Here is a 27,569-nt window from a genome sequence, read left to right as displayed (position 1 = left end):
ACCGGGTCTGCAGGCAGGAAATGATCGTCTGCCTCTGCTGACATCCTGCTCGGCCATAACAAATAGTCTCACGAGGAATTTCAGCCAAGGTGCGGCGGGGGCGGGAGGGGGGTTAGGTGAACAACAGGTCACGGAGAGCCACTGCATGTGATAGCTGCACCCACTAGGGTGGTGGTAATCATGCAAACCAGGCCCAAGAGAGGAAAAGCTGCCCTCCCCGCCACCACCACCTTCACAATGGCCCTGACGCTATTCAGGCTCCCTTGTGGCATCTTAATTGCATCCACAAAATTAGCGTCAGATCCAGTTTTGTTCTCAGAAATTACAAAAAAATGAGCATGGATGTTGAGAGTAGGCATATCTCTATGTGTCTGGGGACTTGGGAGATATGGGTTCCGGCCCCACTCAGCCATGAATTCACTGGGTGAATTTGGGCCAGTCATGGACTCTCCACCTAACCTACTTCGCAGGGCTATTGTTATGATGATAGGAATGGAGTAGAGGAAAACTATGTTCCTTGGGTTCCTTGTATGAGTGGGGGGAAAGGCAGGCTATAAATGCAATGTAGTAACAACAACAACAACTTTTTGTTCCTACCAAGCTGTTCATCACAGCTGGAATTCCATTCTCATATTCCACATTGATACACAGCAGTTTTGGAATAGATTCAAACCTTAAATTCCAGGTCCTCACCCAATGAATAGTACTCATACACAGTCACTGTTCCTGGTTGGATCAGACCTACTTCAAAGTACTGGTGAACTCTGAATTTTAGGCACTCATCCTCTTGGTTGGACACCTGGAGAATGTAAAGATTCAGAGGGGAAAAATGGTGAGTGGTGGAGCAGTTTCTGCTTATTCCCTCTCTTTGGGGCTCCTGGATCTACCATCTACCCCAGTAGATGGTTTCTTTTGTTTCCTCTGCCTGAGCTCCAGAACCAGAATCTCGTCCTCAGTGAGCTGATAGATCCCAACGTTTTCACAATAAAAGCATCTCAAATCAAGCTTCAAAAGACTTGTTTACTCAAGTTATCCTTTAGAGTCTTAACATGCATTTCCCACCTGTGAGTTAAAGACTGAACAATGAAAACTAAAGGGAAATGATATCCTTAACAGTTTTCCAGGAAAGAGAGGCCAGTGATACTTTCCTACACAGCTAATTCTTTTCATACAGTTAGTAAGTTCCAAATGTTTAATTTAAACCAGTTTTCCTATAATTTAAATCTATTTCTTCTTCTATAACCAATCAGAAAATGCTTTCTTGTTTTCCTAAAGTATTATTCAATAGCCACAACCAGCTCACATACTCCAGTTGCCCTAATACATAATGCTTATATGTTAGTTTGTATTAGAAACATAGAAACAGAGTGAGTCAGAAGGGGTCTCCCGGGCCATCTAGTCTGACCCTAGGCTCTAGCCCACCATGTGCATGTCTAGCCTATCCTTGAACACACTCACCAATGGGGCCTCAACCACCTCCCATGGAAGCCCATTCCATACCCTCGGGGTCCTAACTAAAGTACTTCCTGGCATCTAAATTGGACCTTGGTTCCCTGAGCTTTGCTCCACTGGAGTGTGTCCTGCCCTCCTCTGCAGGGGAGAACAGATCTTTACCCACCTCTGTGTGACACCCCCTTATATGCCTGTATGTCATCAACAGATCCCCTCTGAGTCTCCTCTTCTCCAGGCCAAAAAGACCCAGTTCCCTCAGTCTCGCCTCATACGGCTTCCCCTGCAAACCGGCCACCAACCTTGTGGCTCTATGCTGCACTGACTCTAACCTGGCTATGTCCGTCCTGTAATGAGGGGCCCAAAACTGAACACAATACTCCACTTACGGGCGCACCAGAGTTGTATAGAGTGGTAGTAATACCTCTCTTGATCTAGAAGCCACGCTTCTGGCTGTGCAACCAAGGGTGGCGTTCGCCCTCTTGACCACCGCATCACACTGCTTACTCATGTTTAGCCTGCAGTCACCAGCACCCTGAGGTCCCTTCCACAAGTGCTGCTCTCCAGCCACTTGTCCCCTAACCTGTTCTTATGACACCCTTTCCTATGCCCCAAGTGCAAGACCTTGCACTTATCCACATTGAACATCATCCTGTTGTCTCCTGCCCACTTCCACAGTCTGTCCAGATCCTTTTGGATCTGGAGTACCTGCTGCTCAGTTGTGGCCACTGCCCTGGTTTTAGTATTGTCTGCGAATTTGATCAGCAGACTGTTCACCCCTTCTTCCATGTCATTGATGAAAAGATTAAACAGGATCAGCCCCAGCACAGAGCCCAGGGGAACCCTGCTTGTCACTGGCGGCTATCCTGATGATTCCCCACTCATGGTTACCCTCTGCTTTCAGTCAGTCAACCATGCCCTAATCCAGGGGTCCTCAAACTACGGCCCGCAGGCTGGATACAGCCCGCCATGCTCATTTATCTGGCCTGCCGCAGAACTTTTGGAGTCACTTGGAGAAAACAATCTTCAAGTGAGTCCAAAAGTTCTGAGCTGGTGCAGGAGTTCTTTGAAACTGAGCAGAGAGCTGGCACATGCACCTAATTCTTAAAGCTCAACTGTGCATCCGCCAGCTCTCCCCGCACCTCTCAATTACATGCATATACAGAGTGGGAATACGGAGTGGGAAACAGGGCAGAAGGGAGAGAGAGACGAAGACACTAAAAAAGAATTGAAGGTAAGATAAATCTTTTTTTAATTATGTGAGCTGCTGCCACCTCGCCAAGAGCGGGGAGAAGCAGGAGGCATCCTGTATGCCCAGCCACTGCCCTGTGCCAAAAGCAGCCCTTATGTTCCTCCTTGTGGCCCTCTCCCAGCTGGGGGAGCCACCCTGTGCTCTCCTCTCCAGCCTCCCGCTCCCCCTCCCAGGGCTGGGGGAGTGCCTGAGAGGGGACCTTCCTCTAGCTTGGAAGCAGGGCAGCAGTGAGGAACCAGGAAGGCCTCAACCAAGGTGAGCGCGCCCTCATGGCACCCCCTCGTGTCATGTTCTCCCTTTAAACGTGTGGTGTGGCATCATCTTAGGCTTCTGCTGCAGCCCAAGTGAGCAGAGCAAACATTTTAAATTTCTAATTAATTTTTAAAATTTTAATTAATTTTTAATTTATTTTAATTTTAATTTTTCAGACTATAGTCCAGTCCCCCAACAGTCTGAGGGACAGTCTGAGGGACAGTGAACAGTAAACAGTGTTTAAAAAGTTTTAGGAACCCTGCCCTAATCCATTGGACAGTGTATTGGTCTATCCCAAAACTCCTCAGTTTCTCCACCAGGATATCATGGGGCACTTTGTCAAAGGCCTTGCTGAAATCCATGCAAACCACATCCACTGCATCCCCTCCATTTAGCCACCTGGAAACCTTGCCATAGATTTCCACAAGATTTGTCTGGAAGGACCTGTCATTGTGGAAGCTGTGTTGTGTGGCCACTAGCCTCCCTTTCCTATCCGGCATCACTAGATCTCTTGCTATTATGATCCTTTCCATTGTTTTTCCGACAATGGATGTAAGGCTAACTGGTCTGTAATTCCCCATGTCCCTTCTACTACCCTTTTTGAAAATTAGGACCACTGATGCCACCCTCCAGTCCTCTGGAACTTCCCCCCTGCTCCATGAGGCCTCACAAATGGAGGCCAGCAGGCATGAGAGAACCCCTGCCAACTCTCAAAGTCGTCTTGGGTATACCCCGTCAGGGCCCAGCGCCTTTGTAATGTCCAGTGCCCTGAGGAGCCCCTCGACTTCTAGGGGGTGGTTCTAATCTCTGCTCCTAAGTCCCCGGCCTCATCCAGTCTCCCATGCGGATCTCCCCTGCCCTGCTTTGGGGAGAACTCAGAGGCAAAATGGTCATTTAGCATCTGTGCCTGTTCCCTCTTATCAGTCACTGGATCTCCTCCCTCCTTATTTAGTGGTCCCACTATTTGTCTCCCCTTCCTCTTCCTATTTATATGCTGAAAGAAGCCCCTTTTGTTGCTCTTGATATTCTTGGCAAGTCTCAGTTTGTAATCAGCCTTAGCCTTGGGAAGAATCCATTTGCAATGGGCCTCCTCCCCCCTGGTATACCCTTTTCTCTATTTGCCACAGTACCCGTTTCCTATGGAGGTTCCTCTTGCATCTAATCCCTCTAACCACCTCCTTTCGCATCCATGGCGGCACTCTCCTCCACCTCCCCACCTCACTAACTAGAGGTATCGTCAAGGCTTGCGCCTCCAGAACCTCCCTTTTGAGTGCCATCCACCCCTCCTCAACTCACTTGCCTTCCAGTAACCTATCCCAGGAGACTTTCCCCAGACTTGCCTTCAGTTGGCCCTCTTGAAGTCCCAGCTTCTAGTGCTCGACCTGCTGCACGTCCCCAGTCCCCTGATCTCAAAGCAAAGGATGGAGTGATCACTCGCATCCAGAGCTCCCCTAATCTGTACTTCATCTATCAGTTCCTTCCTGTTAGTCAAGACCAAGTCAAGGATGCCCCCACCCCCTTGTTTTATTTTATTTATTTATTTATTAAAACATTTTTATGCCGCCCCATTCGCCGAAGCCTCGGGGCGGCTTACAACATAGATAAAACAAGTTAAAATCCATATAAAATAATCTTAATTAAAACTCACATTATAAAATAAGCCGCCCTGGCCAGATAAAATTCCTTGTTGCCTCTCAGACCCTCTTCATGAACAACCCTCCCTCTATTTCCCTGTCAAAACCCCTTAGTTTCCCCCAGACTGCCTCTACCGAATCCCCATCTGCGCTGCATTCTATCTCACTGCATCCTATCCCTTCCCTGACATATAAAGCTATGCCCCCACCCTTCTTTCCCTTCCTGGCCTTTCCCTTCCTTTTCCCTTCCCCACCCTTCTTTCTAAACATGTAATACCCCTCTATGTTTACATTCCAGTCTTGCCTTTCATCTCACCAAGTTTCTGTGATCCCCACCAGGTCATACCCTCCTACTCTCAGGAGAGTGTCAAGCTCTTCCTGCTTATTACCCATGCTCCTAGCATTGGTGTACATGGACCTCAACTCCTTCCCACAGCTTCCTTTCTTTGGAGTCCTCGGCCTCCTCCTTCCTCCCATCTTCCCTGATACTGCCCCCATCTTCGTAGGAGTCCTGTCAGTCCCTGCAGTACCTCTAGCACCCTGGTCCCAGAGCCCTGATCCCCTCCCCACCCTTGTCCAGTGCGGACAAGTTTCTGGGGGGGGGGGGCTGAACCCCCCCCCCCCCCCCGATATTAGATATTGACAGTTTTTTAATAGGTGAACAGACAGGATAAGCAAAAACAGAAGTGATACCTTGTCCAGGTAGAGGATGAGGGAACCCTTATCAGAGAGGACTTCATCCATTTCATACTTGGATATGTATTTGTCAACATAGTTCGTTAGCTGGCCTCAAAGAAAGACCACAAGTTAGAATTCCACAGGGTGAAGACTCATCTCTTTTCCTATCCATCTCTGATTCCTCATCTATCCTTTCATCTTCGGAATCTTTTTCTCTATCTGGCAAATTTACACCATTCCAGCCACACTCCCATTCATGATGCTAATGTCCTCCATTCATTCCTTTAGGAAGGAGTGAGGTTAACTGTTTCAAGCTGCTGAGCCAAGCTAATTGACTGTGCCCCTTTCGTGAGCACAGTCCCTGGCACATGCTGTACCGGGTTGACTGTAAGTATTAAGGATGCAATTTATTTATTTATTTTAAACATTTGTTTGCTGCCCAATTGTGCCATGGCACCTCTGGGCAGCTCACGGTAAAACACAATAAAAAACAACTACAACATATTAAAATACAATGTCAATAAAATATGGACAACAATACAAAACAGATGGTTGATGGGCAAATTTTTATATTAGAAAACAAAACCAATAACATCTTATATGTGTCTACTTAGAGGTAAGTCCCAGTCAATTCAGTGGCACTAATTCTCAGGAAACTGTGGACAGCTTTATACTCTAAGGGGTTTTGTACATAAAACATTTATCCTGCACATGTCATTCTCTATTAATGGTTGTTCATTGGTTCCTTAGACGCTGCTGTGACTCTCCAGTTTTGTTTCTGTGTCTTACCAACATGTTCAGTGAGGATTCTTTAGAGCAGGTATTTAATTGTGAATACGAAACAGCCATGATTGCCTCTGGTGCATGCACACTACTCCATAGTAATACACTGCCACCTAGAGGTAATATACTAGGAAAACACTATGCTCAGTAGTCATGCTCAGTAGAATATAGAATTCTCTGATGAAACCAAATGGAGAGATAGTGAATTAACAGCTGCTTAACAAGCTTGAATAGAAAAAAAAAACTAATTATGGGAAGATGAAAAAAGATGTGAAAATTGGGCCCTGAAGCACAAATGCGAAGTCACAAAACACCAAATGTGCTAGTCTGGACACAGTCTAAGGCAAGGGCAGAGGGCCTGTGGCTCTCCAGATGTTGTTGGAAGTTGGACTATGAATCCCATAATCTCTTACCACTGGCTATGCTGACTGGGATAATGGCAGCTGTAGTCAGTCAATACCTGGAGAGCCACAGATCTGACACTCCTACTCTTCAGCCCCTCTCGTCATTTGGCTTGGAAAGATCACCACCTTAATCACCTGTTCCTCTCGACACTGTTTTCCCCTTCAGCAATAGCAGGGACTGGTACAAATCCTTTGCCGCGAGCAATCAGTAGCAAACCTGTATACCCACTAATCCTAAGCAGAAGTAGATCTGGTTGGACATGCCACACCTTTTGTAAGTCATCCACATCTGGGGAGAATCCTGTCAGCATGGAGACATCGACAATGGTCATGGTGGCATCAGTTTCACCCAGGAATCTGCCAGGCAAGAGAGATGGTTATCGGCCAGAAAAGAAGGACTACACAGAAGCTCTCAAAAGTCAGATGAATGTATTTGCATTGTGCAGCGAAACATAAATTAAAGGGGGCAAATGAGTAACCCTTCTCAACATCACAGCTGCTGATGCTGGATCACTGATGCAGCTGTTGGGTCAGGATGATAATCCTTGTGCCCCCATGGCTTATATGTATGTTTGCTGGAGAACAACTGAATAAGGGTGACAGAATCTTCATCTGATGAGGTCAAAAGAGTAGGATGGCTTTCCATTGCGAGCATTTGACCTGTGTCTTTCATAACCCCATGGAAGTCAGAAGCTGGGCAGGTGCAGCTTAGGTGCATTATTTTACTTGTAGACACTCCTGGGAAGATTGCCTGGGTGCAAACAGTTTCTATGAAGGAAATGTGAGCATGTCAAATGAATCTCCTGGAATAGACATGGCGCTCAGATAGGAAATGGGTCTCATATTCCCTCAAAGAAGTTGCACCTTTTGCAAACCAGTGCAACAAAGAAGTCCTTGACTCCAACATGCTGGCAATGCATGGCAGCTGCAGAACTACTTTGGGTGGCAAGAGGATCCCCGCACAAGCTTTCCACAGGCCATATGATGTCAGGTAGGAGTGACCACAAAGAGCTGAGTGAGACTGTCACAGACAAGGCGTTTTGCAGGGCTTTCTTTCATGGGGTTGCCATAAGCTGGAGACAACACAATGACACAAAGCAACAACAGGTGTGGCCACACCTAGCTGGTGACATTTGCTCCCTTGCCCAAGCTCGAGTTGATTCTTCTGCACGGTTGGACTAACCCCCATCGCTCCTCCAAGAGGGAGCAATGAAGACTAAGGGCTTCTCTATGCGAGGCATGCATTATGCACTCTTGATCCCCCACTTATGTGGGGCCTTTTCAAGATGTCAAGGGCCTCCAATGTCTGACCTGAGTTTTCCAGCTTTTTTCCTGGGTTTTTTAGAGCAAGGAAAAGCTGGTATTATTACCTTTAAAAAAAATCCACTATACTTCAGTTATACTAGAGCACCGCCTTGTGGTTAGTTCTATACAGAACATACAGAAAGAGCAAGATATAGAATCCCCAAAAAAAGTCAGGTGCAAAAGGTACAGTTTTTCTTTATAATGAAAACAGAAGACACAGCCTGCATGCAGCAGCGAGTTAAACTCCTTGCAGAGAGAAGTCCTGAGTCAGCTGTGCTGCACCTGCTTTGGAGGGGAAAGAGGCAGGGTGCTTCTTCGATGGAGGGGCAAAGGGGACTCAGACGCTTTGCACGTCCTACCCTCTTTCTTTCTTTCTTTCTTTCTTTCTTTCTTTCTTTCTTTCTTTCTTTCTTTTTTTCTATCTATCTATCTATCTATCTATCTATCTATCTATCTATTTATCTATCTATCTATTTAGAGGACTTCTATGCCGCCTCATTTGCCAAAGCCTCAGGGCGGCTCACAATAATAAATAAATAACATAATATAAAACAATATAATTTAGCAGTATAACAGTAAAATTTAAGTTGCCCTGGCCAAAGAATAAAATAAATAAATAATATTAACAATTAAAATAACGTTTGAATAAAAGGACTTCACCTGGCGCCGAAAAACAAATAACGACGGCACCAGGCAGACCTCTCTGGGGAGCGCATTCCATAGATTGGGCACCACCGCAGAGAAAGCCCTCCTCCGAGTACTCACCCTCCTAATTTCCTTCACGGAGGGTTCCCGGAGAAGGGCCTCTCCCGCTGATCTCAAGGGGCAGGCGGGCGGGCATATATGGACGCAAGCGCTCCTTCAGGTAACCAGGACCCAAGCCGTTAAGGGCTTTATAGGTCATCACCAACACCTTGAATTGGGCCCGGACTTCAATGGGAAGCCAGTGAAGCTGACAGAGAACTGGAGTCATGTGAACATAACTCCCAGTCCCCGTCAGCAGCCTGGCAGCTCTATTTTGAACCAATTGAAGTATCCGGACCGCCTTCAAGAGCAGCCCCACATAGAACGCGTTACAGTAGTCAAGTTGGGAAGTCACCAACGCGTGTGTCACTGTCGCCAGGCAGTTGTTCTCCAGGTAGGGGCACAGCTGATGGATCATAGCACATGGATCCACAGCTGATGGATCTACGCTCTAGACGTCTCCCGGCCTGCTTCATTGCCCGCAATTCAGATGTATACCAAGGGGAAGAGTGGGCTCTGCCTGGCGGGAGAGGACACTTAGGAGCGATCGTGTCAACAGCCCTAGTCATCTCCCCATTCCATAGTTCGACCAGAGCCTTGATAGGAGCACCAGTCTTGTCTCCCGGAAACTCCTCCAGGGCCTTCAGGAATCCGTCCGGATCTATCCGGCTCCAGGGGCGGACCCACACAATCGGGTCTGCACCCTTACAGAGGGAGAGGCCGCTCTCAAGCACAAACCTCACGAGGAAGTGATCTGACCATGACAGGGGAGTCAGACATAAATTCCTCACCCTCAGGTCACCCTCTTCCTGCCCCGTTGAGAAAACCAGGTCCAGAGTGTGTCCATGTTCATGGGTCGGGCCAGAGACATGTTGAGACAGCCCCATGGCCGCCATGGAGGCCATGAAGTCCTGAGCTGCCCCGGTCAGATCAGTCTCAGCCATTGTGGGAAGGAGGAGAGGGTGCTCCCATCTCCTCGGAGAGCAGCTACCTTCCCTAGCATGCTTTCTGCCACTCCTCATACCCACTGCTGTCTCCAGCCTCAGCTAAGGTATGATAGCTCAACCCTGAGGGTAAGAAAGCAAATCTGTGAGATTGAGCCTGACTCACCTCATGCAGATCTGGATGTCCAGGGAAGCCAGGGCTCCCTCTGGCTTTTGGGCTGGAATGAAAGATGGAAATAGTTGACTCATGGGGACAAGATGGACTCTTGAAGAGCCCTATAGTACAAGCATGACAGCATTACACAGACATCCTCCAGCACTGCAGAGACATCCTGTCTGAAAATTGTCCTGCATGTCTGAATAGAACCAGTGCAGCAGCTCATTGGTCAATCCAGACCCTGTTCCTGGTGGATGCCCACCGAACTTCATGCCACACAAACCAAGATTTCAGATGTTCTGTAGAGCATATGCAGGAACACCTACAGAACAAGGTCATTCCTAGTGAATTCCCTTTCAGATCAGGAGCACTGTGGATTCCTCAGCACCACTCCCAGGTTTAGCAAGATGCTGGCAAAATAGTTGTACAAGCCCTGATGCTAGAAGGCTCTCTCAGAGCACACACCAGGAGCCCAGCAAGTCAGAGCATTATGTCATGCTACCAGAACCATGCAAAGTGGCACAGAGAACGGCAGGCATTTCAAGCTGGGACAGAGGTACCACTAGCAACTTGTCTTCTGTCCTGGCTAGTCCTCTGTGTTGTCATGCCTCAGTGTCTGCTGCAGTGTTTTTTAATTACACAATGGTTGCACTCCTGTTGGTTTTCTCTGGACTCCAGACTCCACCCTGACTTGCTGCCTCTGCTTCTAGCTGCCTGCACACAACCCAACTGTGGTTTATTCTGATGGAAGTTCTCTGAAGGTTTCTTGAGGAGAAACCTTTCCCAGAGCCCTCCTTGGAGATACAAGTGGGGTAACCTTCTTGGAAGGTTGGAACCTTCTGCATACAAAGCATAGATTAAACTTGACACTGAGCTATAATAGGCCAGGATGATTACTCAAAATGGAGTATAACTGAGTCCTTTACACCATTGGACTTAATATGTCATCACAACCTCCACCCTCCCATAAAATCAGTGATCCAAGTGCCATACCAACAGAAGACTCCTCCACCGAGACAGTGACATCAAACTTCTTGCAAGGGGCCATCCCTTCTATCAAAGGGGCATAATACACTGTCATGACCTGTACAGGAAGGAATGCAACACAGTGCAGAAGGTAGTCACAGCAGAGCTTAACTAAGCGATTATGGGACAAGTAGGAAAACAAGCTTTTGTGTTACTACCTGGAATGAGAATGTTGGCACCAGTGGAGGCTGGTGGTCCCAATGTCTGCTCCAATGGAGCAGTGTCTCCACTCCAGGATGCAATTTGAGGGGTCTATCCAAGGTGCTGAACCTAGCCCATGCACCTAAGGAGCAGCAGCATGGACAACTCCTTTAAAGTTCAGGTTGAGACCCAGAGGGGATACATCACCCTACTGACACTGGAGCCTCCTGCCTCCACTGACTGACATCAGAGGAATGCCATGTTCACATTCCATCAGCTGCAGAGAACAGCATGCTTGTGTGTGAGACTTGATTTGCTCCACCCCTTCTAGACTTACTGATAGGGTCCCTTTGCCAGTTCCCGTAACAGAGACAGTGAAACCATCTGTGGCTTTTGTCTGCAAAAGTGAGAGAGAAATGCAAAAGTCTGATGTTATTTACTTATTGTTTAAGTAGCAGATGCAATAATTAAAACCATCTCTTGTGTTGAGACTGAAATCACTTAAACTATTATTTTAAGATTTATTCAAATTAATCTGCTCCATACTTCCAAAGGCCAAACTTAAGGGTACAGCATTCAGTTCAGACAATACCATAAGACTGTTTGAAAAATGTCAATGTTGAACCCATCCATGTTGAATCCCTTACACACCTGTGCCTAGGGCAAACACTTTCTCTGCCTGCTGCCCCAACCCTTCCTTTTATTGGCTATGATAGGATTGAACAGGGTGGTTCAACACATGGCCTGCAGGCTGCATGTGGCCCCCAAGGCCCTGTTCTGTGCCTCTCTTGCTGCCTGGAGCCCCTCTGCCCCCGTCTGCAATGGACATGGCTGTGGTGAGTTTTCAGGACACTGCCAGCCCATTCTGCTCTGTTCCTGAGGCTCAGGAAGAGAGTGGGTTGGGCTGACAGCCTTGTGAGAGCCTGCACCAGTGTGGCCTGCCCACTCCTGCTGACGAGGAGCATGGGGCTGCCAGTGCGACAGACTCTCTGCAGCACGCCCCACGCTGCTGCAGCTGATGAGTGCAAAGGTGTCCACGAGCCAAGCAGCTTTGCGCTCATTGGCAGGACTGGGGCACGGCGTGCTGGGGAATGATTCTCAGCTCAAGTACAAGAGGCTCAGCATGCCAATTCCAAGGAGGAAGGAGGGGCCGGGAGGTCACATGGGAGGTTTGGGCTCAGAGAAACAGGGAAGGAAGGGACTGGCCACCCCAGAGGAGCTGTCGTCGTGCTTGGGCTGTGGTTGGAGGTGGAGCTGCCTGTGATCTCTGCAGTTCTCAAGCCAAGCCTGAAACCTCATATCGGTTTTCTCCCTCTTTTAATGATTAAGTAAATATATTAATTGTGTATATTACATTGAATTAATATATTGTGAATACTTTAATTTACTACATGGAAATGTAATTCACTGTGTGGCCCCCGGGTTCTGTGTCGAAGTCCTTATGCAGCCCTCGAGGTACAAAAAGTTGTACTGCCCTGGGATTGAACACAAGAAGGCTCATTATTTGCAAGAACAACCTGGTGCTTCCAGGGCCATTCCTGAACTTCTCCAAATGCAGGAATAAGAGCCTCCTGGACAGAATAGGATTATCTGCAAGCAGCAGGTATTCAAATGGAAGGCACACTGTGGGGCTTCCTCTTGAAAGCAGCAAGCTGACTCAGCCATCTGTGCTATTATATTGCCCCTACATATTAGCCAGTTATATATTAGCCCAGATGAAGCCAGTTCTGGGCTTTGCCTTACTTTATGGGACCTATCTGATTCCTAGACCTTTGACTACACATTTAAAACTCTCTTCTGGAATCCCTTGGTACAACAGATCTTGTAGACTGAACTCTGCCCTGACCTGATTTCTTTCTGTGTCATTCCTGAAAATATCTCAGCCTCAACCTGGACACTTGCTGGCCTAGGAGCACGACACTCCTACCTGCCTGGACCCAAAGGCGATGCTTAGTGGTTCTTCTCTGGGAGGAAGTGAGGCGGATTGCTATTAGGAAAACGCCTTTTCTGTTGTGGCATGAGCTTCCAGAGAAGCTTGCCTGGCACATAGGTTATGCTCTTTCAAGTGTCAGGGTAAGCTCTATGTTCCCAGGTATTTTAGGCTTTCAGTTTCTGTTGCTATAAATCTGTTAGGGGACAATCCCTACTGCCCGACTCAGAGGCTTCCAAACATCCAGTGGCAGGAGAGAAATGTACTTCTAATACCCTCCATTTTCTCTAGATGTCTGTTCTTGGCCATCTAGATTTAGCACCAGGGAAGGGGAGGCCAGTGGGCTGGGGAGCCCACAGGAGTCTAAGTCTGCTAAGTCCACAGCCACAGCCTACTACCCGCCTCTGGCCTGCCTCTTTCCTCACTTCAAGGCCCAGTTGTAACCTGGGAGCAACTGGCAGCAAGGGAGAGGGGAGACGTTTCAGCCTTTGAACTCCAGCTCTGAGATCACAGGATCTCGGAGCTGAGACTCCAAAGAACCATATGGCCTCTCAGACTCTGTCGGGAGGCAGCGGGTTGCACCTTTAATGTATACTTTTGCATTGCTCCTAGCTTCTATTTTGTTTTCTACTTTTATTTTATACTATTGTCCCTTCTGCTTGTATTTTGCGGTTTTAATTTTTGTGAAGTATCCAGAAAGCTTCAACAACCCAAAAAGTTGTCCTTAGAAAAATCTGAAGTACAAAGACGCAAATAATATAAAGTCAGGTATTAGAAGAATATCTTGTTAGGGAAGTATGTGTGGCATTGTGGGAGGGGAGTAGGCTCCTGCAAGAGCACACACGTTGCATGTGGAAGGCCCCCCTGAGGCCCTGGAGAACCCATGCCAGCCGAGGCAAACAACACTGGGCAAGGTGGAGCTCTGTTCTGACTCAGGCTGGGGCAGCTTCATGTGGGGATCCATGTCCCTGGACGTGTGCCCTACACCCCACTCTCTCCTCTAGAAGCTCCTGTTTCTGTGGCTGTGTTTGAGGGCCTGGGACATTCTGGAAGCAGGAAACACACTCTCGTATCATGGGATGCTGAGCTACCCTTACTTCTGTCTGAGAAGCCCAAAATATGGTACAGCGAGGAGAATTTTTTCCAGAGCCACTCAGTAGTCCCAGCTGCAGTTACCTGTTCAGTCCGGGTCATGATAGCATTCTCATAGTTGATTCGCCACTGAATCCAAGTATTGCGATTTGGCAGTTTAAGGGAAATAGCCAAGAAGTCATTCTTCCTGTTCTTTGTCATGGCCACCTGGTACTGAGCTAGTGCCTGGAACACCATAATTGTTGCCTGGGGAGGGAAAAAAGCAGTTTAACAAAAGGCAAGAGACATCTTTCTGATATCTGAATAATTATCTTCATAATTTTTCCAGGTCAGAATTGTTTAATCCATACTGGAAAGGGGTTGAGGGCAGAGGAATAGACAGCATAGCTTGCTTAAGGCAACCTAGTGCGTTCATGGCAGAAGCAAGAGTGGAGGGTGGGTTTATCTATCAACTGTCACCCCATTTCCATCCTATTTCCATATTGGATTACAAAATATTAGTCACTGAGTTGCTTGAGGAAAGGTGTGTATATTTTCATGCATGTTCTTGAAAATATGCACATTTTGTATGTATCTTTTCAAATGTATGCATTTTTGTATGCAATCCTTTTCATTTGTGAGGTGCATGAAAGCTTTGCAAAAGTACAGATGTTGGCATCTAACACAAACATTCTGGTCTGTGAACTGTAAATTTGGTAACTTCACACTGAAATGTGAATGGTGCTTCCTGGCTTACAGCTCAGTCTTTCTCTTGGGCTGCTGAAATTCACAATTCCAACCCTGCCCACATGATGGCTGTTCTCCAACCATCTCCTCTGCAGCCTCTGGAATTCAGGGGAGAAAGTGGCCAGTTGAAATCACAATGATTCTGTACCCAACCCAGGACTCATGATGGTACTGAGTGAACCTAGGGCAGAAGAGTATGTTCCTACCTCCATTTCTTTCCTGTTTTATTTCTTCACTTACTGAAGCAACAACTTGAGCAAATTTGGTTCTGTTCATTTACACTGAAGCACTCTGCACACAGCCCACAACCATGTATTGAAATGTTTGATTTGGAGAGGAAGAGTAAGTGGCTGCTAAGGACATCTGAATGCTATGGGGATGGTGTGGGAAAGTAAAAAAGTCAAAATAAGGCCTCTTTTACCTTGTACATAGATTATTCATGGATGTAGACTCTAAGAACTTACTGGGTCCTAAGACTATCCCCTCCATTGCAGTTATTACTACCTGCTTGCTCCAACCTCCAGCCTTAGAAGGACATTTAATGAGAGGCTCAAAACAGCATGAGAGTCACTCTTGCAGGACTGTCTCAGGAAATTGAGTCCTGCCGAAAACAGAACACTGGATACTCACTGTGAGAGTTCCTTCCTGTTCAAAGAATGGAGGTGTCTACATGGGCTAGTCCCCCACTGCCCAGCATGAGGGAAGGATCACGCAATCAAGCTTTTTGCCTAGTCCCTCCATCCTAGCTCCTCCTCTCCACTCTGTTCATTACCAAGCATCATGCAGTTTAGCCAAAAGAGGCACAGTAAAGTACAGGAGGAAAACCAAGAGGAGAAAAAAAGAGGGGCATGCAGATGATGAAATAATACACAAGAGGGAAAAAAATAGATCAAGCCCTCCAGGGAAGGCTGGACGTAGTTTGAGGACCCATGCCTCAATCCATATGCCAGCTGGAGTTAGGAACTTTCTTCCCTGTGGCTTTTGGATGACACGAGGCAAACAGGGAATCTGGATTTCCTCCCCACGTTTTTGCTGTCCAACAGACTGCACAAATGGCTCTCTACACATCTATCCTCTGCCAAACCACCTCAGAGGGGTGGCCAGGTTAGGGGGAAAGCACAGGAAGAAAAAGATTCTGAGAGCAGTGAAGGGTGGAATTAAGTTTAGGAATAAAAGATGGTGGCTCTGAAGGTGTGTGGCTTATACCATTTCATTTAGGACTCACTCAGGAGTGGCCCCAGCTGGATCTTTATTGTTCAGGAGGTCCTCCACCCAAGCAAGGGAGTCTGTCATGAAGAGGAGGCCAATGAGATGCCAAGTGCATGGGCCACAGCCTCAGGCACTCTTTTAAAAGCAGCCTCAGGACATTTTCCCCTAGATCTCCCAGAGGAGAGTCCCCAGGCTACAAGGCAACTTTTAAAATACCCCTGCTTCCTTGGGGGAGAATGTAAAATGTATGTGCCAATCCTACAACCCCCTCCCTTATAAAGGAACTAGTTACTCAGTACAGGCCAACAAAGCTAAATCTGGGATTTATTAAACTACGCTATCTGCTTTGCAGAGATCTGTTCTTATTTAGCAGTGTAAAGTTAAAGAGCTGGAAAATCATGTTCTTCATAATTTATAGTGAATTATTGGGCTGCATGGAATCAACCAAGTGCTTTTATAGAGTACCAATTGGTTTTTATAAGCATCATATTTACAGTACTGGTTATTTTGATCATACGTACAATGCTGGAACTGTTTGTATATGCATTGTTTTGTGAAGTTGGAATGTTTTAGAAATGTAAGAGAAGGAACAGGGATTATCTTCAGATTCATAGAGTATATTGATTTCTTATGTTGTAGACTTTTACAAAGTTCTGCATGAATGGAAAATTGAGTGCCAAGGGTAAGATAGTGGCTGTAAATAAATGTTTTAAATACATAGTGGTTTTGCTGCATTCCCTCCTGGGCTGTTTTGAATAGTGTATTACTATGTCCTTGAACATTATTGCTTGGAATGTTAGGGGTTTGGGTACTTTCGCCAAACAAAACCAAATAGTTTCTAGATTTAAAAAAGCTCAAAACAGATGTTGCTTTCTTACAGAAAATGCATGTTTTGGTGGAAAATAAAGACAGAGGTTGCTAAAATTCACTAGGAGAAGGTTATGCTAGAAGTGATTCTAAGAATGCTAAAGGCATAGTCATAGTTATACATAAAAAGTACCAATATCAGTGTTACAAGCAATATCTGAACTAGAGATGATTTTCTTATTTTAGTTGTTACAAGGTAACAAAATACAATAAAATGCCATAAAATCTTATAAAAACATAAATAATTTTAAACTAAAATATGCTAAAAATATACAGTGAAGAATAACTCTGTAGAAGAAAAACACCTTAGATGGGTAATCCCCTCAAATCCCGGGATCTTCAAGTATATATGTAAAAGGCTTGGCATAAAAGGCCATCTGAACTTGGCACAGAAAAGATGACAAGGTTGATGCCAGGTGGGCTGTAGTGGGGTGGTCATTCCATAGATGGGAGGCTGCCACATAGAAAGACCTCCCCCTTGCTGCCACTCTCCAAGCCTCTCTTGGAGTTGGCATTGCAGGAAGGCCCCAGCTATTAAGCATAATATCTGGGGAGAGTGCAGCTGGGAGAGCTGCTTTGTCAAGGATTGTGGTCCCAAGCCATGTAAGGCTTTATAGATCAAAGCCCCAAAGCACTGGGGCCCAGAAGCATACAGGCAGCCAACACAAGTGGGCCAGAAGCAGTGTTAGATATTTGGGTCCCAGTTATTGATCTGGCAACCCCACATAGAGTGCATTGCAGTAATCTATAATATGGCGATCACTAGAGTGCGGATGGCCAAAACCAGGCTATTCCTGTCTAGACAAGGGCATAGCTGCACCACCAGTTGAAGCTGGTAAAAGACACTCTGAGCCGCTCAGACTACCTGAGCCTCAAGTGACAAAGACAGATTGAGGAGAACCCCCAAATTGCAAACCTGCTCCTTCACTGGGACATATAAGCCCATCCAGAACAGGCTGAACAACTGCCACCCACTGGCAGCATCTCAGCCTTGTCTAAAATTGTGCTCTGGTTTGTTAGCCCTCAACCAGTCCATTGTCACAGGGACCAGTTTGGTAAATCAACAGCCTCACTTGCAGACAATGATAAGAAGAAGTGTGTCATTAGATTCTGATGACAACACACCCTAAAATTTTGGGTGGCCACTCTCAGCAATCCTATGTAGACAGTGCTTTTTTTGTCATAGAACGCACCAGAACGGAGTTCTGGTACCTTTTTTCGACAGATTTTCCAAGTTTTAAAAGTAACTTTTGAAAGTTTGATGCTTGGTCCATGTGGATTTGAATCGCCCTGTCGAGTGTAGCAGGTCGGCGGCAAAAGCATTAAAATGGTGCATGCGGGCTGCTTGTGTGTCGAGTCCGATGCATGTGTACTTCGTCTGCGCTGGTTGTGATGGCGCTGCTCAGCTTGTGATTGGTCATGTGGTCGTGTGCTGAGTGCTTACTGTGGGCAGTGACCGTTATGTTTTGTTACACAACTGACGTGTGGGGGTGTGTGTACAATGATTGACTACGTGTGAAAGGTCAATAATTTCATGAGTTCCAGCACCATTTTTCTTACAAAAAAAGCACTGCATGTGGATGTTATATAATATAGGGGATAGAACAGACCCCTGTGGAACTCCATGCTGGAGAATCCATGGGGTTGAACAATATTCCTCAAGCACCACCTTCTGGAGATGACCCTGTAAGTACAAGCAAAACCTCTGCAATGTGGTGCACCCACTCACAGCTCAGTGAGTTGCCTCAGGAGGGAAGCAGAGTCAATGATATCAAACCCCCTCAGAGATCCGAGGGCACCAACAGGGTCAACACTCCCCTCTCTCCTGGAATAGGTCATTATACTGGGCAACTGAGGCTGCTTCTCTGTTAATACACAAATGCAGTAATTGCCATGGTTAATGTCTATTAGATCCATCTACTATTTTTCATGAGTGCCTTAATGACTTGCCAGCTATTAGTTGTAATGATTTCATAATAGATGCTTAGATTTTAAGTAGATTCTCTGTCCCATTTTGGAGAGCAGCAATCCCCCTTCAAACTTTATATCTGTAATTCGTTCATTGCTGAAGCACTACATTTCTGAGTTAGGTTTGATCAATGCTCATGACATACGTTACATATTTGAAGGCAGGATGTTGCCCTCTCTCAAATGTGCCCACCTGGGTATCTGGTTCAGCACTGTCCATGCCTGGAGGGGAGGGGGGGTCGCTTTGGTTTATCAAGCCTCCATCTCCCTCACGGGACTTCCAGTCCCTTCGAGACCAGGGCTGGAGTACCTCTACTTGGTGTTGGGTGACCGAGACAGATTGGGGATTCTGTTGGTGTACCGTACACCCTTCTGCCCAACAGACTCCCTGCCTGAGCTGACAGAGATCGTCTCGGACCTGGTGTTGAGGACCCCCAGGATGTTGGTCCTGGGGGACTTCAATCTCCATGCCAAGACTGGTCTGACCGGGGCGGCTCAGGACTTCATGGCTTCCAGGATGGCCATGGGGCTGTCTCAACATGTCACAGGCCCGACCCATGAACGTGGACACACTCTGGACCTGGTTTTCTTGACGGGGCAGGACGAGGGTGGTCTGAGGGTGAGGAATTTATGTCTGTCACCCCTGTCATGGTCAGATCATGTCCTCGTGAAGTTTGTGCTCGAGAGAGGCCTCTCCCTCTGTAAGGGTGCGGACCCAATTGTGTGGGTCCGCCCCCAGAGCTGGATGGATCCGGATGGATTCCTGAAGGCCCTGGGGGAGTTTCTGGCAGATAAGACTGGTGCTCCTGTTGAGGCTCTGGTTGAACTGTGGAATGGGGAGATGACTAGGGCTGTTGACACGATCGCTCCTAAGCATCCTCTCCCACCAGGCGGAGCTTTTTCAGGTGGTACAAGGGCTGGTCCGTCCTGGCCCTAAGAAACATCTGGTTCCACCCTCGAACGCCCGCTGTGACGACTTTGCCAAGCATTTCAGGGAGAAAATCGCTCAGATTCGTCACGAGCTAGACTCTACTAGTGATTCAGGGGCTTCTGGGGAGATACCAATGTTGCCATCTGGCCCAAAATTAATGGATGAATTTCAGTTATTGCGACCTGATGATGTGGACAAAGTGCTTGGACGAGTACGTCCCACCACTTGCCTATTGGACCCTTGCCCATCTTGGTTAATTAGCAATGCCAAGCACGGGATTGGGACCTGGATCTTGGAAGTAGTTAACGCTTCTCTGAGGGAGGGTCGGGTACCTGCCCCTTTAAAGGAGGCGGTAGTCCGACCGGTCCTGAAGAAAGCATCACTGGATCCAGAGACGGCCACTAATTATAGATCAGTGGCAACATCCCGTATCTGGGCAAGGTGTTGGAGCGGGTGGTGGCGGGACAACTCCAAGCACTCTTGGATGAAACTGATTATCTGGACCCATTTCAGTCCAGCTTCAGACCCGGGTACGGTACTGAATCTGCCTTGGTCGCCCTGTATGATGACCTGTGCAGGGAGAAGGACAAGGGGAGTGTGTCCCTGTTGGTTCTTCTGGACCTCTCAGTGGCTTTCAATACCATCGACCATGGTATCCTTCTGGATAGGCTAGCAGGATTGAGGGTTGGAGGAACTGCTTTGCAGTGGTTCTGCTCCTATCTCAATGGCCGATTCCAGAAGGTGGTGCTGGGGGACTATGGCTCTGCACCATGGCAGCTATGCCATGGAGTACCGCAGGGATCCATTTTGTCCCCTTTGCTGTTTAACGTCTACATGAAACTGCTGGGAGAGGTCATCAGGAGGTGTGGGCTGCGGAATCACCAGTACGCTGATGATACCCAGCTCTACCTCTCATTCTCCACCAGTGCAGGAGGCTGTGCTGAACCGGTGCCTGGCCGAGGTAATAGGCTGGATGAGGGCCAATAAACTGAAGCTCAATCCAGACAAGACGGAGGTCCTGTTGGTCGGCGGATCGGGCTTCAGGGAAGGTGAATTGAACCTAGTCCTGAATGGGGTTGCAATCCCTCTTAGGGACAAGGTCCACAGCTTGGGAGTGCTCCTTGACCCAGAGCTTTCACTGGAAGCTTAGGTGACAGCGGTAGCGAGGAGCACTTTCTTTCAGCTTCGGCTGATCCATCAGCTGTGCCCCTACCTGGAGAACGACTGCCTGGCGACAGTGACACACGCGTTGGTGACTTCCCAACTTGACTTCTGTAACGCGCTCTACGTGGGGCTGCCCTTGAAGACAGTCCAGATACTTCAATCGGTTCAAAATAGAGCTGCCAGTCTGCTGACGGGGACTGGGCATTATGTTCACATGACTCCAGTCCTCCATCAGCTTCACTGGCTTCCCATTGAAGTTCAGGCCCAATTCAAGGTGTTGGTGATGACCTATAAAGCCCTTAATGGCTTGAGTCCTGGTTACTTGAAGGAGCACTTATGTCCATATATGCCCGCCCGCCCCTTGAGATCAGCGGGAGAGGCCCTTCTCCGGGAACCCTCTGTGAAGGAAATTAGGAGAGTGAGTACTTGGAGGAGGGCTTTCTCTGTGGTGGCACCCAATCTATGGAATGCACTCCCCAGAGAGGTCCGCCTGGCGCCGTCATTATTTGTTTTTCGGCGCCAGGCGAAGACCTTTTTATTCAAATGTTATTTTAATTGTTAATATTATTTATTCATTTTATTCTTTGGCCAGGGTGACTTAATTTATATTGTTAATTTATATTGTTTTATTGGATTCTATTTATTTATGGTTGTGAGCCGCTCCGAGGCTTCGGCGAATGGGGCGGCATAGAAGTCCCCTAAATAAATAAATTATACTTCTGCAGCTCTGCATCAAAGTTAGATTTTTCTTCCACTAGTTCAATGTATGACACCATATGGTACAATTGCTATGTTACACCATGCTCAAATTGTTCAGCCCGATTAGATCTTCTGGCATTTGTGCACAAATCTATAACAATTTATAACATATATGGCATCTGAGCTTAATGAATATTTTGAGATCAACAAGTGTACTGTAGGGACTGGGACCTCTTCTCCCAAAGTACAGCATTGCAAGGTTATTACTTCGGAATCTAAATCAGAATGGCAAGAGGAGGCGGTGTTGGAATTCTCAGCTGAACCGCCAAGGCCAGCCTGCTCTGAGATAGGCCAAGCAGTGGGGGAGAATCCGATCACCTTGCATTTGGGGGAGCCACTCTTAAACAGCCAGAGCCAGAGGGAAGGGAAGTAATGTGATAAGCCTAAACATCTGGCCTCAGATCAAACCAGCAGACCAACTGCATAGAGTCTGTGCCACCCACCACTTGGCCAGGAGCTGTGGGAATCATCCTGAATGTCCTACAGTCATTCGATGCAAAAATTGCATTAACTTCCCTGTATCAGAGGGCAGTTCCTGAAGGTCCTGTAAACACCTTTTTGTGGGGATGGGAGGAGCAGGATTCAGTTTGGAATCAGCTTCTTAGCATGAGCTGTGTTTCTCTCAGTGCTCTATTTTAACTTTGCTGGTGTCTTCTGCAATTGTGACAATCCCCTCGAATATGACTCATTTCTGCTTGTGGGACTTTTTTTCTTGCATTCAGCCCTGAATTGGGAAATGAGCTGAGCCAAGGGGAAGCCAGTGTCTGCTTGCAAATGCTGGCAACCTTCCTCTGCAGCATGTGCAGCACAAACGAAGCCCAGAAGTTATGGGATGCCACAGGCACAGCATTTGCACAGGCCTGTGTCTTGGTAGGCACCCATGTGAATGTCTGGCATGCTTGGTGCCAAGTTGGACTCAGGGTTGTAACAAAATGGGCCAGAATCCAAGGAGATAAGCGAAGGGAATCCAATGGATTCCTGCCCACAAAACAGAGTCCTCCCAAATCCCTATCTGCAGTGCATTGGTTGTATCACAAAGCAAGCCTAGCTGGCCACCTTTAAATATTGTAGTTAGAAGTCTACAGTCTTTTGTCTACTTGGAAATTGGGGGGCCGGGCCAGGTTAGGGTTACAAGGTATGTAACAAAGCTACAAAGGAAGGCTCTGCTCCGGAGGAAAGCATGGAACTGATTGTAGAGAAGTCAAGATAGGACTGGGGGGGCAGCTGGTCATGTGATCCCTGCTTTGTCCTGGGTGGTGGGGGTATAACCCACATAGATGCCTCCTAACTTAAGTGAGAAATGCAGATCCTACACATGAAGAGTACATGTTGAAAAGTGGCACAGTGGAACACACAGCCCTGGATTTGAGACTGCCTGCTTTTCAATCCTTGGTCCCCAGATACACTTACCTGGGTAGAGCCATAGCCTCCTCCATAGAATCTCTGCTCTGTTAGCCAGTGGGCAATGGGGGTGACCAGATCAAACTTCTTCAACTGGAGCAGAGCCATCAGACCATAAGAGGTGGCCTCAATGGAGTACAGCTTGGAGTTGGGGTCAGGCCAGTGGGTTCCTGCATAGCAAAGCAATGGGACACAAGGAGCAGGCGTTTTGCACATTGAGACTCAGCATGGGGGCGGCAGGGCCCAGACTGCCTTGGCCTATCTGGTGTCTCAGGGAGCAGGCTGGGGGCGAAACAGCCAAACCTGCACTTGTTAAGAGCCTCCCCTTTCCAGTCTGCAACTCAGCCCAACCTATGAGCAGATCAGAGAGTACTTTTTACATTGATAGTGCTGCATGAAAATTCATGCATATCTCTTCTAATGCACACATCAATTTTTATTTATTATTTATTTATTTAGGAGACATCTATGCCACCCTATTCGCCAAAGCCTCGGGGCGGCTCACAACCATAAATAAACTTCAAAATAGAATAATATAAATTAACAATATAAATTAAGTCACCCTGGCCAAAAAATAAAATGAATAAATGATATTAACAATTAAAATAACATTTGAATAAAAAGGTTGAATTGGGCCTGGACTTCAATGGGAAGCCAGTGAAGCTGACAGAGGACTGGAGTCATGTGAACATAACGCCCAGTCCCCATCAGCAACATGGCAGCTCTATTTTGAACCAATTGAAGTATCCGGAACGTCTTCAAGGGTAGCCCCACATAGAGCGCGTTACAGAAGTCAAGTCGGGAAGTCACCAATGCGTGTGTCACTGTCACCAGGCAGTTGTACTCCAGGTAGGGGCGCAGCTGATGGATCAGCCGAAGCTGAAAGAAAGTGCTCCTCACCACCGCTGTTACCTGAGCTTCCAGTGAAAGCTCTGGGTCGAGGAGCACTCCCAAGTTGCAGACCTTGTCCCTAAGAGGGATTGCAACCCCATTCAGGACTAGGTTCAATTCACTCTCCCTGAAGCCAGATACACCAACCAACAGGACCTCCATCTTGTCTGGATTGAGCTTCAGTTTATTGGCCCTCATCCAGCCCATTACCTCGGCCAGGCACCGGTTCAGCACAGCCACTGCCTCACCTGCACTGGTGGAAAATGAGAGGTAGAGCTGGGTATCATCAGCGTACTGGTGATTCCGCAGCCCACACCTCCTGATGACCTCTCCCAGCGGTTTCATGTAGATGTTAAACAGCAAAGGGGAAAAAATGGACCCCTGCGGTACTCCATGGCATAGCTGCCATGGTGCAGAGCCATAGTGCCCCAGCACCACCTTCTGGAATCGGCCATTGAGATAGGAGTGGAACCACTGCAAAGCAGTGCCTCCGACTCCCAATCCCGCTAGCCTATCCAGAAGGATACCATGGTCGATGGTATCGAAAGCCGCTGAGAGGTCCAGAAGAACCAACAGGGATGCACTCCCCCTGTCCTTCTCCCTGCACAGGTCATCATACAGGGCGACCAAGGCAGATTCACTACCGTACCTGGGTCTGAAGCTGGACTGAAATGGGTCCAGATAATCAGTTTCATCCAAGAGTGCTTGGAGTTGTCCCACCACCACCTGCTCCAACACCTTGCCCAGAAACAGGATCTTGGCCACTGGTCTATAATTAGTGGCCATCCCTGGATCCAGTGACGCTTTCTTCAGGACCGGTTGGACTACCACCTCCTTTAAAGGGGCAGGTACCCTATCCTCCCTCAGAGAAGCATTAACCACTTCCAAGATCCAGATCCCAGTCCTGTGCTTGGCGTTGTTGATTAACCAAGATGGGCAAGGGTCCAATAGGCAAGTGGTGGGACGTACTCGTCCAAGCACTTTGTCCACATCATCAGGCCGCAATAACTGAAATTCATCCATTAATTTTGGGCCAGACGGCGACATTGGTATCTCCCCAGAAGCCTCTGAATCACTAGTAGAGTCTAGCTCATGACAAATCTGAGCGATTTTCTCCCTGAAATGCTTGGCAAAGTCGTCACAGCGGGCCTTTGAGGGTGGAACCAGATCTTTCTCAGGGCCAGGACGGACCAGGCCTTGTACCACTCAAAAAAGCTCTGCTGGACGGCATTTTGAGGAGGCAATGGAAACGGAGAAGAATTTCTTTTTCGCCGCCCTCACCACCACAGCATAGGCCCGATAATGGGCTCTTAAGTGTGTTCGGTCAGATTCATCCCGTGATCTCCTCCAACTACGCTCTAGCCGTCTCCCGGCCTGCTTCATCGCCTGCAATTCAGATGTATACCAAGGGGAAGAGTGGGCTCTGCCTGGTGGGACAGGACACTTAGGAGCGATCGTGTCAACAGCCCTAGTCATCTCCCCATTCCACAGTTCGACCAGAGACTTGACAGGAGCACCAGTCTTGTCAGCCGGAAACTCCCCCAGGGCCTTCAGGAATCTGTCCGGATCCATCCGGCTCCGGGGGTGGACCCACACAATTGGGTCCACACCCTTACAGAGGGAGAGGCCTCTCTCGAGCACAAACCTCACAAGGAAGTGATCTGACCATGACAGGGGTGTCAGACATAAATTCCTCACCCTCAGACCACCCTCGTCCTGCCCCATCGAGAAAACCAGGTCCAGAGTGTGTCCACGTTCATGGGTCGGGCCTGTGACATGTTGAGACAGCCCCATGGACGTCATGGAGGCCATGAAGTCCTGAGCCGCCCCGGTCAGACCAGTCTCGGCATGGAGATTGAAGTCCCCCAAGACCAACATCCTGGGGGTCCTCAACACCAGGTCCGAGACGATCTCCGTCAGCTCAGGCAGGGAGACTGTTGGGCAGAAGGGTTCATGGTACACCAACAGAATCCCCAATCTGTTTCAATCGCCCAACACCAAGTAGAGGTACTCCAGCCCTGGTCTCGAAGGGACTGGAAGTCCCGTGAGGGAGATGGAAGCTCAGTAAACTAAAGCGACCCCCACTCCCCTCCCCTCCAGGCATGGACGGTGCTGAACCAGATACCCGGGTGGGCACATTTGAGAGAGGGCGACACCCCCCCCCCACCCAGGTGTCCGTTATGCAAGCCAGGTTGGCCCCCTCATCCCCAATCAAGTCATGGATGAGGGAAGATTTATTGTGGACCAACCTGGCATTAAGCAGCAGCACCGTCAGACCCGAGGGGCAGTTGACAAGACTACCTGGAACCCTCTGGCTGGGGGCAGAACCAGAAGAAGGCATGGGTGTCAGCCATCTGTCCCTCCTTCTACGTGGACACATTAAGCCCCCACCGCTGTAACGTCCATTGCCCGTGACCACCCCAATTTTACTTTATGCATTTTTGAATGTGTACATCACAAAGTGTGCTTATGGACATTTTTCAAATTCATACATTCTATGCACATTTATAACACTAACAGTCCATGTGGTTTGGTTGCCAGAGATCTCAGTTCTAGGTCTGGGTTCTAATCCCCACCAGGCATAAAGCCCCCTGGGTGACTTTGCGCCAGTCACAGCCTCTCAGCCCAACCTTCCTCATAGGGTTGTTATTGTGAGGAGAAAACAGAGAGGAGGAAAACCTTGGGTAAGCTGCTTTGGATTCTTTGCAAGAGGAAGAAAGGCAGCTTATAAATGAATTTTTGTTTCATGAATCACAGCACAAACTGAGAAATGCAAAGACTTCAGACCACAGATTGCATTTGGATCCACAGTGCTCAGATCCAGGAGGTCCAAATGGGATAAGCTCTGGTCAAAATTGAACTGAAATTGATTTCTCATCCACAAAGTACATTATTAGGGGTGAATCCTAGGTTAGGAAACTGGCTTGTATGATTTGTATGATGTATAGGGGGTTTAAAGGATCACAGCGTTGGGTTTTGCAGCCCAGCTTGCAGTGACATAGGACTTCAGGCAGGCTTGTGTGATCTCCACTGCCTGCCTTGGCAGGAATTTACTCACCATCTGAAAGGGCAGTCAGTTTTGTGACAGGTACTTCCCTCCCCAGCAGTGACAGTACGTAGGCGGTGATGGTAACTGTGTAGCTTTTCTGAAGACTGTCCAGCTTTTGAGTTAGGTAGTCTCCCGACTTCCTGATGCTGCTGTCCAACTGCTGCAAAAGGTCAAATCAGAGGGACCCATATATGAGAATCAGGCAGGAGGGGGAAAGCAAAGAGTCAAGCCATGAGGCTGGCAGCTGAGGTCCTCGCACAGAACCCCTTGAAAAGGTAGGAAACCAGGCTTTTCCTGGATCAGCAATCCTGACAGTGACTTCACTCACCGTAACACGGTTCTGGCAGATGCCTTTGGCTTCTTGCAGAGCAATTACTACAAAGGCTGTCAGAGACACTGCCATCTCAGAACCTTGGTAGCCACCCTGGGGAGACAAAAGATAGGAGTTATGCCCAATTCTAATGGGAGTTGTCGTGATTCAATGCCCACCATCATCCTGCGAACCATTCCCAGGTCTCCTGTCATGTATGCCCTGCTTATGACCCTTTGCAAGTGCTTGGCTGGTAGTTGCTGGAAACAGAATATTTCACCTGATCCAGCAGAGAGGTTCTTAGTGGATACAGCAGTGGTGTGTGTGTGTGTGTGTGTGTGTGTGTGTGTGTGTGTGTGTGTGAGAGAGAGAGAGAGAGAGAGAGAGAGAGAGAGAGAGAGAGAGAGAGAGAGAGAATGAGAGAGAGAGAATGAGAGAGAGAGAGGAAGCTGCCTCAGACCATCAGGCCATGGGGGGTCATCTTCTTCAGCTTTGTCTATACT

The 27,569-nt window shown here is 47.9% G+C and overlaps 1 protein-coding gene across 1 annotated transcript in view; it reads right to left on the bottom strand.

Moving 5' to 3' along the window:
- The window catches only part of LOC123029972 (venom factor-like), an 89,459-nt gene that overhangs the window by 7,143 nt on the left and 54,747 nt on the right, over positions 1–27,569 (bottom strand). Inside the window, exons 27-36 of the mRNA XM_044443439.1 lie at positions 27,085–27,180; positions 26,770–26,916; positions 22,826–22,990; positions 13,876–14,037; positions 11,107–11,166; positions 10,596–10,686; positions 9,612–9,663; positions 6,722–6,809; positions 5,281–5,370; positions 694–799 (exon numbers count right to left, since the gene is read on the bottom strand). Coding sequence (XP_044299374.1) covers positions 694–799; positions 5,281–5,370; positions 6,722–6,809; positions 9,612–9,663; positions 10,596–10,686; positions 11,107–11,166; positions 13,876–14,037; positions 22,826–22,990; positions 26,770–26,916; positions 27,085–27,180 — 1,057 coding nt within the window. The remainder of the gene's footprint in view (positions 1–693; positions 800–5,280; positions 5,371–6,721; positions 6,810–9,611; positions 9,664–10,595; positions 10,687–11,106; positions 11,167–13,875; positions 14,038–22,825; positions 22,991–26,769; positions 26,917–27,084; positions 27,181–27,569) is intronic.

This window comes from Varanus komodoensis, unplaced genomic scaffold (assembly GCF_004798865.1).
Source record: "Varanus komodoensis strain SLA01 unplaced genomic scaffold, ASM479886v1 scaffold42, whole genome shotgun sequence".
Lineage (NCBI taxonomy): Eukaryota > Metazoa > Chordata > Lepidosauria > Squamata > Varanidae > Varanus > Varanus komodoensis.
This window is presented reverse-complemented; position numbering and strand designations above follow the sequence as displayed.